At 33.5% G+C, this 20,453-nt stretch overlaps 1 protein-coding gene across 2 annotated transcripts in view; it reads left to right on the top strand.

Annotated features, from left to right (window-relative positions):
• LOC102750096 (STAG1 cohesin complex component) overlaps positions 1 to 20,453 on the top strand; it is a 72,599-nt gene that overhangs the window by 33,195 nt on the left and 18,951 nt on the right. The window contains exon 10 of one of the 2 annotated variants that reach the window (XM_081826788.1): positions 16,817 to 16,897. The exons of the other annotated variant lie outside the window; for it this stretch is intronic. Coding sequence (XP_081682914.1) covers positions 16,817 to 16,897 — 81 coding nt within the window. The remainder of the gene's footprint in view (positions 1 to 16,816; positions 16,898 to 20,453) is intronic. 2 annotated transcript variants of the gene reach the window in all.

The raw sequence follows: 20,453 nt of genomic DNA, 5'->3' as shown, positions 1-20,453 counted from the left end.
AACTTTGTTGTTTTACTTCATTTTTTGCTGACTCTTCAACTTCCATCCTCTGTTCATCTCAAACTTTTCAGTAGCCTAAACACTATTCACTAATAGTCCCAAGCTGTTCTTCAAAGTTTAAAGGGAATGATAAAAAGATATTTCTTGTTTTGGTTTCCTCATTTTCCTCAAGAAAATAATGAGGATTGCACATCTCTGTTTCATCTGGGGATTATAACTGTGTCAAAATTTCATTTTTAATTCACTACACCATCATTTATTGTCATAGAACTTGTGACTTTGGTTATCTTGGTTTTCTGTTACTTATTTTCACTGCATATGTATTATTTCCCCCATTTTATTTTAGTTTCTTAGAGTAAGAGAACAGATAATGTGACATTTGCTTGAACTTTGTTAATCTTAGACACATACTCTTTTTTTTTTTTTAAACACTACTATAGCTAACATACAGTGTTAGTTTCAGGTTTACAATATAGTGATTCAACAGTTCTATACATCACTCAGTGCTCATCATGATAAGTATACTCTTAATCTCCTTCACCTCTTTCACCTATTTCCGCACTCACCATCAGTTTGTTCTCTATAGTTAGAGTCTGTTTTGGTTTGTCTCTTTTTTTCTTTGTTCATTTGTTTTGTTTCTTAAATTCCACATCATACGGTATTTGTCTTTTTCTGACTTACTTCTCTTAGCATTCTATTCTGTAGTTCCATCCATGTTGTTGCAAATAGCAAGATTTCATTCTTCTTTATGGTGAAGTAATATTTCATTGTGTATATATACATACATATATATCACCTCTTCTTTATCCATTCATCTTATCAGTGGACACAGGCTGCTTCCATAATTCGGCCATTGTAAATAATGCTGCATTAAACATAGGGGTGTAGGGGCGCCTGGGTGGCTCAGTTGGTTAAGCGACTGCCTTCAGCTCAGGTCATGATCCTGGAGTCCCTGGATAGAGTTCCGCATCGGGCTCCCTGCTCGGCAGGGAGTCTGCTTCTCCCTCTGACCCTCCTCCCTCTCATGCTCTCTGTCTCTCATTCTCTCTCTCTCAAATAAATAAATAAAATCTTTAAAAAAATAAATAAAATAAAATAAACATAGGGGTGTAAATATCCTTTTGAATTAGTATTTTTTTATTCTTTGGGTGAATACCCAGTAGGAGAATTACTGGATCATGGATCATTTGTAATTTTTTGAGGAACCTCCAAAATGTCTTCTACAGTGTCTACATGTTTGTATTCCCACCAACAGTGTACAAGGGGTTCTTTTTTCTCCACATCCTTACCAGTGCTTGTTGTTTCTTGTGTTTTTGGATGGATTTAGCTAATCTGACAAGTGTGAGGTGATATCTTAATGTAGTATTGATTTGCGTTTCCCTGATAATAAGTAATAATGAGCATCTTTTCATGTGTCTTTTTGGCCATCTATGTTTTCTTTGGAGAAATGTCTGTTCCTATCTTCTGCCCAGTTTTTAATTATATTATTTGTTTTTTAGGTGTTGAGTTGTATCAGTTCTTTATACACTTTGGATACTAACCTTTATCACATACGTCATTTGCAAATATGTTCTCCCATTCAGTGGGTTGCCTTTTAGTTTCATTGATTGTTTCCTTCACTGTGCAGAAGGTTTTTATTTTGATGTAGTCCCAATTGTTAATTTTTGCTTTATTTCCCTTGCCTCAGGAGACCTATCTAGAAAAATGTTGCTATGGCCGGTGTCGGAGAAATTATTGCCTGTGCTCTTTTCTACAAATTTTATGGTTTCCAGTCTCACATTTAGGTCTTTAATCCATTTGAGTTTATTTTTGTGTGTGGTGTAAGAAAGTGGTCCAGTTTCATTCTTTTGCATGTTGCTGTCCTGTTTTCCCAACACCATTAGTTGAAGAGACTTGTCTTTTTCCCATTGTTTATTCTTTGGTTCTTTATTGAAGATTAATTGACCATTACAATTTTGGCTTTATTTTTGGACTTTCAATTCTGTTCCATTGATCTACATGTTTTTGTGCCAGTGCCATACTGTTTTGATTACTGCAGCTTTGTAGTATATCTTGAAATCTGGGATTGTGACACCTCTAGTTTTGTTCTTTTTTTTCAAGACTGCTTTGGCTTTTCGAGGTCTTTTGTGGTTTCACACAGATTTTAGGATTGTTTGTTCCAGTTCTGTGAAAAATGCTCTTGGTATTTTGATAGGAATTGCATTAATTCTGTACCTTGCTTTGGGTAGTATGGACATTTTAACAATATTTGTTCTTCTAATCCATGATCATAGAATATCTTACTATTTGTGTCATTAGACACATTCTTAAAACTGTAATCATGTGTATGAAGTTTTTGTGCATCACTACTAGATTATGCTCTTGTTTGTTTTAGCAGTTAGAAACTATTTTGCATTAAGCAGCTCCTAGAAACATGTCTTTAGATACCCAGTATTAAAAATCCAAAAAGTATACAGGATTTGACCAATTCTTCATACGACCATGCAAGCTCACCTTTTTGGATTGCCATTCTATACTTTAAATTAGAATTCAAAGAAAATACCATTTTAGAGTAGGTATATTAAAATTTATTGTCTAGCTGTCTAATTTTATTGTCCATATGCTTGACTCTTTGTTTTCCATGGTAACCATTAACTAGAAGTTCCTTTGTCCCACCCTTCAGAGTTAACTGACTTCTTTTTTTTCTTTCCTCTTCCACTGATCTATCTTTTCTCATGCCAGTACTGTTTTAACTATTATAGCTTTAGAATATGACTGAAGTTTATAAAATTTATCTGTTTTTATAATAATTTTTTAAAGTCATATTATAGAAAAGTTATAGTAGAAAAAATAACTCTTACCCCTTCACCTGATTCACCTACTGTCACAGTAATTTTCCACAGCTGCATACTTGTATGTTTTCTCTATATAGATGTTTTTATTTTTATATAAATATGCATATATAAAACATTAATAATATTCTTTATAGCAGGTTTTTCCCAGCCCAGGAGTCAAGGAATAATACATTGCATTTAGTTGTTATGTCTTTTTTTTGGTCTCTTTTAATCTGGAATTCTTTCTTGTCCTTTTCTTTGATGACGTTGACATTTTGAAGAGTACAGGCCAGTTATTTTATAGAATGTACTCAACTTAGTTTTGTCTAATCTACATGTTTAGATTCATCCATATAATGAATTCTTGGTAGGAATGCTACAATAAATGACATTTGTCTTCAGTGCATCACATCAGGAGGCACATGATACCAGTTTTTTGCTGTTGGTGATACTAACTTTGATCACTTTAGGAAGGTGGAGTCTGCCAAGTCTGTCCTGTGTAGTTTCTGTTTTCATTTTTAATGTGGAAAGATTCCTTAAGACTGTAAATATTCCTGTTTCTTATCAAACTTTGTTATAATGTTAGCATCTATTTGATTCTTGCCTGAGTAATTTTTTTCTGTCATGGTCACAAAATGGTAAATTAAATGATGATTTTTTAACTGTCATTTATTTATGTCATTTATTTGTTGGCCCTCTGCTATATAATGCCCATCTCCATTCATTCATTCATTTTTTAAGATTCATATAAACTCATGGATTGCTACTTTATTCCTATTCTGTCCAGCTGGTTAAAATTTAGTCCTTTTGTTATTTATTTTGGTGCTCAAATTGTTGCAGAATTAGCCAGAAGGAAATTCTTTGAAACCTCCTCCTGTGTGCTTTTTGATATATTTTTTTAGCATTTCCATTCTTTCTGGAATAAGAATATGGCATCTGGTGTCTGTTTGTGCCCTCCCATATGCTAATGAATTTTTAACCTGATAAGTATTAAAAGTTACTACAGTTCCATAACACAGTGATTATTAGCTGGTAAACAGCCCACATTTCAGAATTTATTAATAGTATTTCTTCATACAATTTTCTGTAAAATAAAGACAACAAATATTTAAATTCTCCTTTTTTTGTTTTGTGATTTTGTGCCTATTTCCTGTTGGTATATTTGTAAGTTTTATACCTTGGTTTTAGCTAACATCTAAGAAAAATGAATATTAAACTTCTGCTTTAATATACAGTTTCCAGAATTGTTTGAACTGATTCTAAAAATTGAATATCAATAAAGAACATTTGTAAATTGTTTTGGTTAAATTTGCTATATAACAAAACAGTTTGAATAAACCCATAAGGAGGGAATTGTAATCATATGTCACTAACTTGGGGCCTCTCGAGGCATCAGTAATAAAAAACTTTTGTGGGGCACCTGGGTGGCTCAGTTGGTTAAGCGACTGCCTTCGGCTCAGGTCATGATCCTGGAGTCCCGGGATCGAGTCCCGCATCGGGCTCCCTGCTCGGCAGGGAGTCTGCTTCTCCCTCTGACCCTCCACCCTCTCATGCTCTCTCTCTATCATTCTCTCTCTCTCAATAAATAGATAAAAATCTTGAAAAAAAAAAGAAAAAATAAATAAATAAAATAAAATAAAAAACTTTTGTTTTGCACTTAACTATGTTCCAGGTAATATTTTAAGTCTTTATGTGTATTTATTTGTTTAAGCCTTAGGACAACCCTATGAAACACATATATCATTATTCTTTTTTTATTGGTGATGAAACTGAAACATAGAGATATTAAATAACTTGCCTAATGTCACGTAGCTATTGCATACCCACTCAAACCAAGCTTTTAAATTTTGTTCAGTGTCTCTTCACATTTTTTGTACTAATTTGCTACTGCTCTTTATGATATCCCACCCCTTCTGATGTTTGCCCCGTGTCAGACTCTTTTTTTGTATTATTTTTCCTAAATATCTTTTGAATTTTTTCAGTGACAATTGTGGGGAGAGATTAAATACTGGTACTTAATCTGTTATCATTAACTGGAAATCAACACATTTCTTTAAACTGAACATAATACAGGAGTTGAGTTTAACTTCAGTCGCATTATTGCTCTTGGGTAGATTATGACTTCTTGTGTAAATAATGCAGTCATACTTTCTTTAGAAGCACATTGATGCTTTCCTTAGAAGACTACATACTTATTTCCTTGACTGAGCTTAGAAATTATTTCAGTTACCCACTTCTGACTCTTCTTGGGCATGCCATATCAAAATTTTGCCACCATTCACACACACATCCAGACAACCACCTACATATTCATTATTGACCAAAAATGTGTCTGAGTGTCAGATCCTCAGGACATAAGGGTATATTAGAAGCAGTACTTAATCTCAAGAGATTTTTATCTTTTTTTTTTAATTCTACCTCCTCAGTGTCTCTTTTGCCATCATTCTTTTTAGCCCTACTATCATTTCCTTAGTTTAATCTTAATCATTTCCGTAGTTTAATCTTCATATTTTTCTTGTGAATCACAGTAGTATTTACCTCTTGTCTTAGTAACCTTAGTTTCAGCCTCTTTCCAGTCTAGGTTCTGTTCCAGTAATTTTCAACTGTATGTATGTATCTGAAAATCTTATGGAGCTGTTGGTTTTTTGTTTTTAAATACTGACATACTCTCAGATACCATTGTAAGAATAAATTGGTGTAATCACTTTAGAAGTTTGTCAATCTGTCAAAATTAAAAGTAGACATATCCTTAACTGACATTTATAATTTAGGAATTTAGAATACAGATATATACTTGGACATGTGTAAAAAGATGTAGGTACAAAGATGTTCAGTGTAGCACTATTTATAAAAACTTAAAACTAAAAGTAATCTAAGTGTCAATCAATAGAGGACCGTTAGCTTTGGTAGGATAGTTTTGATTCTATGCAATGCTATATAACTATAAAATTAAAAATGAGGTTAATATTATTGATGTTAAATATTCTGTGTGAGAAGAAATTTAATGAAAAAGGCAAGGAGCAGAATGGTATATAAATTTAAAGGGGTGATAAAATCTCCATATATGGACATCTATTAGTTTGACAGATTATTTCTGGAATGATACATGAGGAGCTGTTCGACAATAACTTTTCTCAGTGGAAAATGAGATCTATAGTGGTCACAAAGCTTAGTTTGAATAGAACACCATTATGCCGTTGGCTATTTTACTATGTACATCTCTTGCTTTTTAAATTTAAAAATCACTTGCTTAGTAACTGAAAATTGAGATTTTAAGAACATGTGCCATTTACAGTAGCACCGAAAAATATTAAATACTTAAGGTAAATCTTAACAAAATATGTGCAAGATCTGTATGCCGAAAACTACCAAACACTAATGAAAGAAATTGAAGATCTTAATAAATGAGGATATATCATGTTCATGAATTAGAAGACTTAATATTGTTAAGATACCAGTTTTCCCCAAACTGATCTTAGATTAACACAGTTCCATTTAAAATCTCTGCAGGGTTTCTTGTAGAAACTGACAGCTTGATTCATAAAAATTATATGGAAGGGCAAAAGAAATAAAATAACCAAAAGAATTTTGAAAAAGAACAACAAAGTTAGAATGTTTACACTACCTCATTTCAGGACTAAACAGTAACTTTGATAGTGTGGTACTGAAGAAAGGATAGACATAAAGGTCAAAGGAGCAGTATAGAGAATCCAGAAAGAAATACACTCACATATATGTGGTCAGTTGATTTTTCACAAAGGTGCTAGGGCAGTTCTTTGGGAAAAGATGATCTTTTTAACAAATGGTGCTGAAATAGTTGAATATATATATGAAAAAAAATCTCAACACTTCACACCATATACAAAATTAACTCAAAGTAGGCCATTTAGACTACAAACCTAAGTGCAAAACCTGCGAGTATAAAACATTTAAAAAAGAACACGGGAGTTAAAATCTTTGTGACCTTTAAGTTAGTTGAAGATTCCTTAAATACATCGGAAGCATGATCCATAATTGAAAAATTTCAAAAATACACATTCAGCAAAATTAAGCACTTCTCTCGAAAGACCGTATTAAGAGAATCGAAAAGACAAATACAAGACTAGGAAATAATTATAAATCACATATCTGATAACAGACTTGTATTCAAAAAGATGAAGATCTTTCAAAATTCAGTACTAGGAAAAGCAACTGATACTTCACCAAAGAAGATAGATGACAAACACATGAAAAGCAACTTATTACTAGTCATTAGAGAAATGCATATTAAAAGCACAATGAGGGGCGCCTGGGTGGCTCAGTTGGTTAAGCGACTGCCTTCAGCTCAGGTCATGATCCTGGAGTACCGGGATCGAGTCCCGCATCGGGCTCCCTGCTCGGCAGGGAGTCTGCTTCTCCCTCTGACCCTCCCCCCTCTCATGTGCTGTCTCTCTCTCTCATTCTCTCTGTCTCAAATAAATAAAATCTTTAAAAAAAAAAAAAAGCACAATGAGATAATACTACCAATCAATTCAAGAGCAGTGGAACTCATACGTTGCTGGTGGGAATGCAAAATGGCACATTCACTTCAGAAAGCAGTTTGGCAGTTTCTTAAAAAGTTACATAGATACTTCTCTGACCCAGCAGTCCCTCTCCTGAGTAATATCCAGGAGAAATGAAAATTCTGGTTCACGTAAAAACCTATACTAGAGTGGTGTCTAGGTGGCTCGGTCGGTTAAGCTTCCAACTCTTGATCAAGTTGGGTCATGATCTCCAGATCTTGAGATCAAGCCCTGCTCTTAGCTTCATGCTCAGTGGGGAGCCTGCTTAAGATTCCGTCTACCTCTTCCTCTGCCCCTCACCCTGTTCATGCTCTATGTCTCTCTAAAATAAATAAAATTAAAAAAAAAAACACTCTACCAGAACATGTATAGCAGCTGTATTCAGAATTGCCCCAAACTGCAAACAACTCAAATGTTCAACTGATAAAGGTATAAAAACAAATTGTATTGTCATCCATACAGTAGAATAATTCTCAGCAATTAAATGGAAGGTGCTACTGCTACATGCAACAACGTGGATGTTTCTCAGTAACATTATACAGAGTAGCAGAAATCAGATACACAAAACTACATGCTGTACAATTTTATTATATATTCTGGAAAACACAAAACTATAGGGTCAGAAAACATATCCAGAATGGGGCAAGAGACTTACTACAGAAGGGCATGAGGGAATTTGAGGGTTGGTGGAACTCTTCTATTTCTTGATTGTTTTGTTGGTTACCTGGCTATACATTTGTCAAAATTGCAGAACTGTATATTGAAAATAGTAGATTTTTCTTTATATATAAATTATACCTTAATTTTATCCAAATGCAAAAGGGTAAATATAAGAGTAATTATTTCTCATACTTATAAGGCTGTTTCAAAGCCTGACCAATATATATTTTGAGGTTTAGAAAGCCCCAGACCAAAACACAAGAACAAAAGAAAACATTTATCACATGGTGGAAATTTCAGAACTAAGAGCCATAGATTGATATAATCTTTATTCTTGTTTTTCAGCTCTCTAGCAAAGGTACATAGAATGATTGTAAATATTATTTAAATTAATTGTTTAAAAAGGTTGTTGAATTGTTTCTGTTGATTCTAAATCTTAAGGGGTGGAGCATGAAAATTTGTATTTTTTTTTTAATCTTTATAGATCCTTCAGAGGCAAGGCTCAGATGTACATCTGTTCCCTCAAAAGACAACATACAGTGTTACACCATTTTTGAAAAGCTCAAAAACTAGAAAAATTAAAGTGTATTTGTCCAATGATACGTATATGTGATAAAACTGTATTTTTCCAAGAGCCAGGACATAATATACATGAAATTTAGTAGAATAGTTTGTCAGCCCTAAGGAATAGGGGAAGAGATCATAGGTGGATACAGAGTTATTGGTATCATACTAGTTCTTAAATTTGGTTGTCTGTTCATAGGTTAATCTTATTATTATGCTTTATACATCTATTTTGAAGCATCAAATATTACTTTAATAAATCTTAAACAGAAGCACTTCTCTTTGCTTTTGTGAATGGGATATTTTTGAAACACCTGATCATGTTACTCTTCTGTTCAAATATGAACATGTTACTATCTATGCATTACCTAGTATTCTTAGGATAACATCCAGATTTTTTTTGTCATAGTGAGTTGACCTTGTTATTGTCCAAACAAGTGTTCTTCTGAAAGTGAAAGCGGGCGGTGGGAGGGGGTAGGTTACTCTTAATTATTCCAAGACATAGGCATAAAGCAGGATGTATAGTCACCCTCCTGTAAGGTCCTCTGTGATTTGGTTTCTGCTGATCTAGCTTCAGTATATGCTTACACTTATCCTGTACCAGCCTTTTGAGTTATTGGTGAAGCTTTTTTTTGAAATTTCTATTCCTTCAACCTCCACTTTCCCTTTGTTGCCAGATTAAATCTTACATCTTTCTTTAAAGATTTAGTATACACTTTTGCTTCTCTAGAAAGTTTTTCCTAACCATTATCACTCTTCCTAGCTAAGACAGAGTCCTTCTTGCCCCTCAGCATCTGACCCTGTGTGTGTATTCTTAGTCAAACCAATTACTAAATTGTTATAGTTGATACTTATTTATGTTCCCATTAGATTCTTCTCTGAGATTCAGGGAATATATTTGTTTTAAGCTCTTACTCTAGCAGAAGACTTGGATACTGAGTAAACGTCTGTTTGAAAAACGGAGTTCATATAGTGAACATTTGGTAACAGTGTTATTTTTTCAGATTACTATTTTAAATTGTCATACAGTTATATCTCTAGTTATTATTTATATACCTCTGTAAAATTACCTTTCTTTATGTTTCCCTATCTTTTTGTTGTATTATATATTTTGTTGTAGTAAAAAACACAGTGTAAGATCTACTCTCTTAACAAATTTTTCAGTGTACAATACAGTATTGTTAGCTATAAGCACGATGTTATACAGCAGATCTCTAGTTCATTTTAATTTATAAGCTCTTTTCTATGTTAATGTTCTTAGCCTTATGTCATTTGTTGCAATAATTTATCAGTGGGAATCTTTTTAATTTTATATATCTTGATGCCTGGATTATAAATGTTCTTTATATAATCAGGATTATTAGTCGTTTTCTGTTGTTTTCTCTCTTTGATGTGTTACTTGGAAAGCCTTTCCCCACATTTTCAAGTCATTTAAATATTTCTTTTTTCTTGTATTTTAATAGTCTTTTTTTATATTTAAATGTTTGGAATCTATTTGCATAAACCATTTATTTCACTTTGAATATGTCTTTAAGTGACTGTTCTTCTTTTGGAATTATGGATATTCCCTTCTTTCACCCTTTCATAAGGACCATAATTCTATCTCCACTAAGAATTATGTTACAGTTTCTTAATGATTTCTGAATGGTTGTGATGCTGTATATGTTGTTTGGACAACTCTTTGCCTGTATTACTATACCATTTCAAGGTCATCAGCAGAAATTGTTCATTGAGTCTTTTAAGCAGATCACTGAGATGGAAAGTGGCAAGATCTTTTTGATGTTAAAGCCTACGTTATTTGAAGAGAAAAGGCTAGTACACATGAACTGTTAAACAGTAGGCCTAAGGTGGTATGTTGTGAACACGTAGTCCAATGTGCTTTCCACTATATACGAAACCCCCTTTTGGAGATTAGTATGAAGAGATATCACTAAAAAAGACTATAATATTTCACACTGGACTTACTGTTGACATACTGCATTTTTCTTTACACTCTTCCTTGTTTTAAATACTGCTTGGAATTTATAAGAAAGCTTAACAGCAAAATTCCAGGGTCCAAAACTGCCGAGGATTAATGTGCATTAGCCGGGTATGCAGTCCATTCCTTGGGAAGTTTTAATTTTTTAGTTACAGAAGTTAACTTTTAACTATTTGAATTTTTTACCTCCGTTTTTTACCCTTCTAGTGATTTTTTTTTTTTTTTAATTTATAGTGTACTATGCCCACTGGTAATACAACACATTGGATGATCCTTCATTACCAAAGCACATGTAGAATTTAGGAATATTTCCTCTTTGTTAAAGAATTGTTACTTCTTTATAACTATGATTTGTCTTAATGTTTGTGCTTTTCTTAGCATTTGCTTAAGAAAAATACTACCGCAAACTCTGCTCTTTGCCATATTATTATTTTTTAATTATTATCCAGTAAAATTGACTTATTTTCCTTTTATGTAAAATTATGAATTTTAACATGTGTCTAGATTTATGTAATCACCGCCACAGTCAAGATACAGAACAGTTTTCATCATCCCTTTTTAAAAATACCCCTTTCATCATCCCACTTTAAAATATCCCCTATAAAAAAAGAAAACCTTTTTCTTCATGTTGTCCCTTTATAGTTAGATGCTTGCCCTACCTACATCTCCTGGAAACTACTGCTCTGTTTTCCATCACTGTGGTTTTCTCTTTTTGAGATTTCCAAATAAATGGAATCATAAAGTATGTAACTCTTTAGAGCATAAAGTCTTTGGTAAGCATAATGTCTTCACTGACCATAATGCCTTTGAAATTAATCCAAGTTGTTTGAATCAATAGTTGGTGCATTTTTTAAATTAATCAGTTCTCCTCCATTGTGTGGATATACCAGTTTGTTTTATCCATTCACCTATTGACAGGCATTTGGGTTGTTTCCATATTTTGGCTCTCACAACTAAAGCTGCTGTGAAAATATGTGTACAGCTTTTTGTTTGAACATAAGTTTTCATTTTGCTAAAGTAAATGCCCAGGAGTGCAGTTGCAGGTATTAGGGTATAAGTGTCTGTTTAACTTTATTAGAAATTGCCAAACCATTTTCCAGAGTGTCTATATCATTCTGCATTCCTGCCAGTAGTGTGCGACTCCCAGTTCCACATTCTCATCAACACTTGATACTGTTTTTACTTTAGCAAACTTAGTAGGTACGCAGTTGTATCTATCTCATTGTGCTTTTAATGTACATTTCCTTAATGCTAATGATGTTGAACATCTTTTCTTGTGTTTATTTGTCAGCCTTACATTCTTGGTAAGCCATGCTGATTATTAATTTGCATCTAAAGGCTTTTTTTTAAAACGGGATATTAATTGTCACTCATACTAACCTACTCTAAATATGATAGGCCAGTATTGGATATGAGAAGCAGACTAGTTTAGTTTAGTTCACTCTTTTGTCATGTACTTATCCACTAAAAAATTTGATCCTTGGGGCACCTGGGTGGCTCAGTCGTTAAGCATCTGCCTTCGGCTCAGGTCATGATCTCAGGGTCCTGGGATCGAGCCCCGCATCGGGCTCCCTGCTCCACAGGAAGCCTGCTTCTCCCTCTCCCACTCCCCCTGCTTGTGTTCCTCTCTCGCTGTGTCTCTCTCTGTCAAGTAAATAAATAAAATCTTAAAAAAAAAAAAAATTTGATCCTCCATTCCCTTAAAGTCTCTTGCAAACAGAAAAGTGAAAGAGCCCTATCAATATATCCCACAGCTATTATGTAGATTCTCAGTATTTTATTTTATTTTTTTAAATATTTTATTTATTTATTTGACGGGGGGAGAGAGGAAGCACACAAGCAGGGGGTGTGGCAGGCAGAGGAAGAAGCAGACACCCTGCAAAGCAGGGAGCCCGATGTGGGGCTCGATCCCAGGACCCTGAGATCATGACCTGAGCTGAAGGCAGACACTTAACCAACTGAGCCACCCAGGCGCCCTGATTTCAGTATTTTAAACATAGCCTATATATGTAGATGATATGTATCTACACATGTATATATTACATATGCATAATCATTTTTTCCTTATTATATAGTCTTATTTTCCATAAAAATTCAGTTTTTCTTTTTTTTTTAAGATTTTTATTTTATTGTTTTTTTAATATTTTATTTATTTATTCATGAGAGACAGAGAGAGAGAGGCAGAGGGAGAAGCAGGCTCCCTACTGAGCAGGGAGCCCGATGTAGGATTTGATCCCAGGACCCTTCGATCATGACCTGAGCCGAAGGCAGATGCTTAACCATCTGAGCCACCCAGGTGCCCTTTTTTTTTTTTTTAAAGATTTTTATTTATTTATTTGACAGAGAGAGAGACAGTGAGAGAGGGAACACAAGCAGCGGGGAGTAGGAGGAGGAGAAGCAGGCTTCCCGCAGAGCAGGGAGCCCTATGTGGGGCTCGATCCCAGGACCCTGGGATCATGACCTGAGCCGAAGGCAGACGCTTAACAACTGAGCAACCCAGGCGCCCCCAAAATTCAGTTTTTCTAAACATAAACATTCTAGGAGCTTATCGTTTGGACTTTATTTACATGGAAAGTAATCTTCAGTTCATCTTCAAGATGTGTGATACCATTAGCCAGAGGTTGAATGATTCTCATTAATTCAATCTGTTAATCAAAGATGAGAGCTATGGTTCCTTTAAATAGGTAAAAGTAATTATTAAGGGAAAGGACTAAGCATTTTTATGTTGATTAAGGTAATGCTAACTGCTATAATAGATTAATCTCAATATCTTAGTGGCTTAACACAATAGAAATTTATTTCTCACGCCCATACCTATAAAGTGCAATTAAGGGAAGTGGGATGTCACTGCACCACCCATTTACTCAAGGACCGAGGGTCTCCTGGGTCATTGATATCCTGCAGGTAGGTAGGAGAGTAAAAGATGGAAAAGGCACTCCTGCTTCTTAACTACTTTTGCCCAGAAATGTGCAGTACACATTATCATGTCCTCCCGGGAACAATGTTAGCTAATGGAAACAAGAGGACAGAGGGGTAGGGTCAAAAGAAATTCTTTGTCATCAGCCCAGTATTTGCTATAATTATCAAAGATCCTCTCTAGGGTCAGAGTATTAATCAAGGAAAGGCAGAAGGACTTTGGTCCTCATTGATTAAAACAATCTCTTTTGGCTTTTTCAGTTTGTCCTTGTTTCATCTGTCTATACTACAGAAAGATGAAATTGCTGAATAAATGACTTCTGGACAAGTTGGGATAACATCACTTAGTATGGAGGATATGCAATATCAGTATGACTGATGTGTAAAGCCCAGAAGGAAGTGTTCTAAATTTTCTTTTCAAATGTGATCAGCTGTATTATATAATTATACCTGTGAGAAGGCAAAATGCTTCCTAGTCAATGAAAGTGAGCTTTTTATTTTAAAATAATGCAGTGGATCCCTTAAAGTAAATGCATGATGAACGCCAATATATGAAACAGATGAAAATGGGGATGCTCTGTTTGAAATAAGTATTGGAGTGATCAAGTGTCTCCTTCCCTCATAATCACCTCCAAGAAACTTCTGCAAAACTTTGGAACAGTTTGAATAATTTCCTAGTATATAGATCAGTAGAAATGTATAAGGAAAGGAAATTAGATTTGTGATGATTAGTAGAAATGGTAACTAAAATTAAGCAATTCTTCAATATTACTTTTTTCTATATCTTAATTTCCCATTGATAATGTTAATTTGTATATTACTTTTCTAGTAATTTAACAATTCAGGTTGTTTCAAACTGAAGATAATTTTTTTTTAATATTCTCTTTTCCTTCCACACAAATCACTTTATCAGTGTACCTTCTATTCTAAATTAGAGGTTATCAAAATTTGTCTCAGTACTAATACGTGTACTGTACTGAGCATCTTCTATATAGTAAGGTGATTTCTTTAGCATTAAAGTTCTTAACTTGACAGTGTTTCAGTAGTCTTGTTTCTGGCATTCTGACATGAGTCAATCATTTATTATTATGTTTGATAAAACCCTGACATCATCTCACTGGTGTTGCATCAAAAGTAGCACTACTCATTCCTCTAACTCTGATGATTTATTTTTAGTGCTGAATAGGGACATTGGAGATATCTTTTGCTTATGTGATTTGAAACCTAAAACTTTTGAAGTAAAATCAGCTAAAATTCTAACCACTTCCTTCAGCATTCTATTTACTGATTTCTCTTTTGATTTATTATCTACATATATTTATTCTTACAGTTTTTAGTTTATCAAGTGGGGAAGATAATAGAGATATTATAATAATGGAATATACTATTAGTTATGCTTTATTGCAGTAAAGACATGTATTCAAACAAAAATGTAGTTAAAGCCCTATCCACAATGAAATTCTCCTGTAGTTATAATTCTTAATCAGTTTTATTTTCCTGAATTCTGTTACTTGTCTCTGAAAAACAGAGACAAGTTTTCACAAAACAAGAATTCAGTGCCAGTAAAAAAATGAAAACCTGCCCATCTCCATTAGTGAGAGAGAGATATAAGTTAATGTAAGTTAATACTACATTAAAATAGTGCTCTTGGGGGCGCCTGGGCGGCTCAGATGGTTAAGTGTCTGCCTTCGGCTCAGGTTGTGATGTCTAGGTCCTGGGATCGAACCCCACATCGGGCTCCTGGCTCAGCAGGCAGTCTGCTCCCTCTGCCTCTACCCGCCCCCCCCACTCATGCTTTCTCTCTCTCTTTCTGTCTCTGTCTCTCAAATGAATAAGTAAAATCTTTAATAAATAAATAAATCCATAAAGTTAAACATACACATACTATATAATCCAGCAATTTTATTCCTAGAGCAGTGGCCCTCAAAGTGTAGTTTGGAGAGCGCTGGTGATATCCAGGGCACATCTATGAGGTCAAACTATTTTCATAAGAAGAGGAAGATGTTATTTGCTTTTTTCATTCTCGTTCTCTCACAAATGTACATTGGAGTATTGGTGTCGTGTCAAAGAATATCCAAATTTACCTGCAAAGACTATTAAAATATGCCTTCCTTTTCCAGCTAATCAGTGACACTGGATTTCTTCATATATTTCAATCAAAACAGCATATTTTAATAAAATGCAGAAGCACATTTGAAACCCTGTTTTCTATTAAGCCAGACATTAAAGAGATTTATAAAAATGTAAAACTATCATTCTTCCCACTAAATGTTTTTCATTTTAGAAATTTAGTTCTTTTTCAGAAATACATACTTTATTATGATACAATTACTTTAATTTTTAAATGAATTAATACATATTTGAAACATTATTTTTAATTTCCAATATGATAAATCTGTTAAATAACCCACATAAACAAAAGCAATGTAGTTTTTTTGAGAGTAATTTTTTAGTAATTTTTAAGAGAGAGGTCCTGAGAACTAAAAACTTCAAGAATCTCTGAGCTAGACAAATGCATGCATGGATACCAGGAGACATATATAAGAAAGTTTGTAGCAACATTATTCATAATGGCCTAAAACCAGCTAATCAACAATAGAATGAATAAATAGGATATTCTAAATATAGTTCAAGACCAAAAAATAATGAACTACAGCTACATGCAACAGTTATGTATAAATCTTAACTATAAATGTTAAAATGAAAGAAGTCAGATTCAAAGTAATTCATATTGCATGATTCCATTTGTGTAATGTTCACAACCAGGTGTGTAATAAACTCAGTATTTAGAGGTGCAGACTTGGGTTGTTAAAAATGTACTGACTGATAAGTCAAAATGACTATTACCCTTAGAGGGGGAAAAAAGACATTTTATTGGGAGAAGGTGCTAGCAATGTTCTATTTCTTGATTTGGATGGTGATTACAAAGGTATTTTTCTTTATATTAATTTATTAAATATTTTATGCACATTTCTGTATGAATGTTCTATTTCATAGTAAAAATGCTTTAAAATCATCATTTAATTATAAAATCTGGATAAAAATGATTTCTTCAATCTCCCTTTAAAAACCTAAGCAAAATATTCATAACAGTAGATTTTTGTTTAAAGCACAGTGATATTTGGGTCCTTATTTATCAACATACATTATATCTTTATTCTTTAGACTGATACGTTGGTTTGTCTTTTTTTTAACCAAATACTATTTTACACATTCTTATTAATGCTACAAAAATTTGGACTTGAAACCATATTATAAGAAAAAACTGTGATAAACATTGTTCTCTTAATACTATGCAAACATAAATTATGTCTCATTTGTTTGAATTTTTTTATTTGATACAGATAGTCGTACAGGCACTGCAGTGTTCCCATTACTCGATACTTTGGCAGTTGGTGAAAATTACTGATGGTTCTCCTTCCAAAGTAAGTAAGAGTTTCTGAAGGCAGAAGAGTTATTACTAAAATAAAATAACCTTGCTTAAATCATTATTTAATAATTTGTTACCAATTATTATAATAAATTATAATTTTAATGAAATATATAGTAATTATTGTTATCAACTCTTGCTTTATCCTATGAGTAAGTATATTTTACCTCTTTGAAAGATAACCAGTTCTTCAAGCAATAGATGTAGAGTTGTATAGATACACAAAGTTAAAAGTCTTACAAGAAATAACTGTAGTAGAAACCACAAGAGCTCGGATAGGTGACATGCTATTAAAAAGAGAATAATATTGAAGGTAATGCTATGTAGCTCTTAGTTATGGAATTATGGCACCTTGGGGCCCAAACTAAATAACACTCTTGTTAAAAACAAATTGTTAGATAATTTTTTTTAATTTTAATCTCGCCATGACAATTCAAAACAAAAAGGAAAGTACAAATCAGAGATCAAATGAAACTAGGATCCAAGAGAGTCAAACGGAGCCTAAAGCCTACTATCCTTGAGGATATTTTCTAATGTAGACAAATCCCAAGGCCCTTCAGGGGTGGAATATCTAACAGGTAGCATATCTCTAAAGTTGGAACCCTAAAGAGCTACTTCCAGCACAAGGGTAAATTAGAAATAAACCTACAACAGCTCCATTTATGGGGGAATATAAGGAAAATAGCCTGTCTTAAAATTTGTCATTGAATAAAGGGGAGAAAATAGGTCTTTCATGAAAGTTTATAACCGTGAGTGAGCTTTCATGTAGGTTTCCACCCTCAGTCCATCCTACTTCAGTGGTCCATTAAAAAATTTAAAAAGCAAGTTAAGATTTTGATTTAAAATATTCGTTGGTGGTATCTCCAAGCACCTAACACAATCAAATGTAAATCCTTTCTGAAGGAATTTGCCTCAAAGAGGCAAATAAGGGGCGCCTGGGTGGCTCAGTCATTAAGTGTCTGCCTTGCACTCGGGTCATGATCCCAGGGTCCTGGGATGGAGCCCTGCATTGGGGCTCCATCCAAGGGTCCTGGGATCGAGCCCCGCACTGGGGCTCCCTGCTCCGCGGGAGGCCTGCTTCTCCCTCTCCCACTCCCCCTGCTTGTGTTCCCTCTCTTGCTGTGTCTCTCTGTCAAATAAACAAAATCTTTAAAAAAAAAAAAAAAAGGCAAATAAAATTTTAAGAAAAATGAACTTATAGTAAAAATTACTCAACTTAAAAGTAAACAAGAAACCATGAACAGAACCATGAAGAGAAACAGACCCAAAAAGTGCTATTTATACCTTGGAATTATCTGATACAAACATAATTATAAATAAATATATTTCAGTTGTTTCATGAAATGAGAGAGCTTGGACATATGTTTATAAAGAGCAAACACTTGATAAAGAACCAAGTAAATATATTACAGTGTTTACATATCCTCATCTTAATAAAACAGAGGCTGTTCAACTAGTAAAGAAGGTTAATACATTATAGAACCACCAGCATGATATGGAGCATTCTTTTCTTTCCTGACTAATAATTTGAGGATATCTCTGCCTTTAGAAAGTAATTGGGGTTTTTATTTATTTTCAGTTAGAGCAACAGTAATGTATTAGTTAGCCTCCTGGTTTTTATATTTTATTGACAATTTTAGTCTTGAAAAGCAAAAATCAAAGTTAACCTTTTATTCGTAACTAAAGTCACTTTAAAGTGTATTACGGTTTCGTGTTTTTGAAATGTTCCTTAATATGGTAAAATTAGAGGAGATTGAATATATATGTTAAAATTTGATAGTTTATATATTACACATAATTTACTTTTATTTTGATTTTTTCATCTGGTTGCTTTTGGTATTCCATTTTTTTCTGAGATCATTTAGGTTATCTGAGCTGTTTGTTATTTGGCTGAATATTGATTCTTTGCATTTATTAAATTTGGACTATATATGTGCCCAAAAAATTAGCATAATTAAATGGTTAATTCCTCTATTAAATTTAATTTCAGTTTTGTTCTTTTGCAACTATATTCCGTAATTGGAGTGAGAATCTCTGTTCTTGACCCCACTTCTTTGAATATTTTCTATTTTTTTTTAGCCCTCTTACAGTAGAATTATTTTGAAATTCCTTAGCTTTATGTTTAATTTTGGTCTGACTCATTCTTCTAATAAAAGATATCTTCATTTTTTATCATTTCTCATAATGCAGATTTCGTAGTTGTCCTTGCCAAGTGGCAATGCAGCTCTTGTGGTCAACACTGATTTTCTTTATGTCAGAAAATGCTGCAGCATCTTTTAAGTGCTTTATTGTTCAGTTGATTTCTGTATAAAGCTTTGTGTGCATTTATATCATACGTGAAATTCTCCTTACTAAAGTGTCTCTCAAATTATTTCTTCTCATTTTGAAGTTGTTGGTAATTTTTTTTAACCAAAGTATATTCAATAATCATTGGGTGTCATTTATAGCTGTCATTTAAAAGTGGTTCTCTAAGTGATAATCTTGAAAAGCATGAATTTGCAAGACACAAGCAAACTTTAAAAATTAATCTCTCATTGCTAAGGTTTCTCCTTTTAAAACAATTATTGTAATGACTCTTTTATATAATAATTACTAGATCAGTAATTGCCGAACTTTCTAATTCCTTTTGTGATGTAGGATATCTTTGAAAATTTAAGATCCATATACATAAGCTTTGTATGAATTTAATCTATATTATTAATATTCCCCCGATAAGATATCAACTTCCTAACTATAGTTCCAGCCACATCATTAGTTTGTTATGTAAATAACCTTAAGGCAAGTCGCTTGAATAATTTTAAAACAGATAAGGTATGTCAAAGCATTTTATCTATTGTGAAATGCTTTCCAGATATTAATAACAACTAAAATAACCACTTATCTGTGTCAGGTTACTTATTTACAAAATTGAAAGTTGTATTGGGCCAATCATTTCTAGCTCTAAAATTCTTCAATCTGAGGTGCCTGGGTGGCTCAGTTGTTAAGCACTTGCCTTCGGCTCAGGTCATGATCCTAGGGTCCTGGGATCGAGCCCCGCATCGGGCTTCCTGCTCGGCGGGAAGCCTGCTTCTCCCTCTCCCACTCCCCCTGCTTTGTTCCCTCTCTCACTGTGTCTCTCTCTGTCAAATAAATAAATAAAATCTTTAATAAATAAATAAAATAAAATTCTTCAATCTGCTAAGGTTAATAACTGCTATAATTGTAGATGTCTGGATAGATATATGAGAATCTTAACAGTGGTTAACTCTGGGAAAGAGAAATTCTTTGGGGGCAAGAATACGAAGGAGAGAAATTCATTTTTGCTTTATACCTTTTGATACTGTCTGAGGGGTTGTTTTTGTTGAAGACTATATCTAACGGTGATAATTTTATCACAAAAGTTTCAGAAATATCCTGATTCTCCCATCCTAATCTTAGGTTTTGATTTATCACATATAACTCAGAGTTGTTGAACTTGGATGAAAACTGGAAAAATGCATAGTGTGTCCTGTATCTTATTTGCTGTAGCAATATTATTCTGTTGTTTATAAATGTGAGCTATAAGGAAATTT

The sequence above is a fragment of the Leptonychotes weddellii genome, chromosome 1 (genome assembly GCF_054177405.1).
Source record: "Leptonychotes weddellii isolate Sample4059 chromosome 1, ASM5417740v2, whole genome shotgun sequence".
Lineage (NCBI taxonomy): Eukaryota > Metazoa > Chordata > Mammalia > Carnivora > Phocidae > Leptonychotes > Leptonychotes weddellii.
The sequence above is the reverse complement of the archived record's forward strand: the minus strand, read 5'-3'. Positions and strand labels throughout refer to the sequence as shown.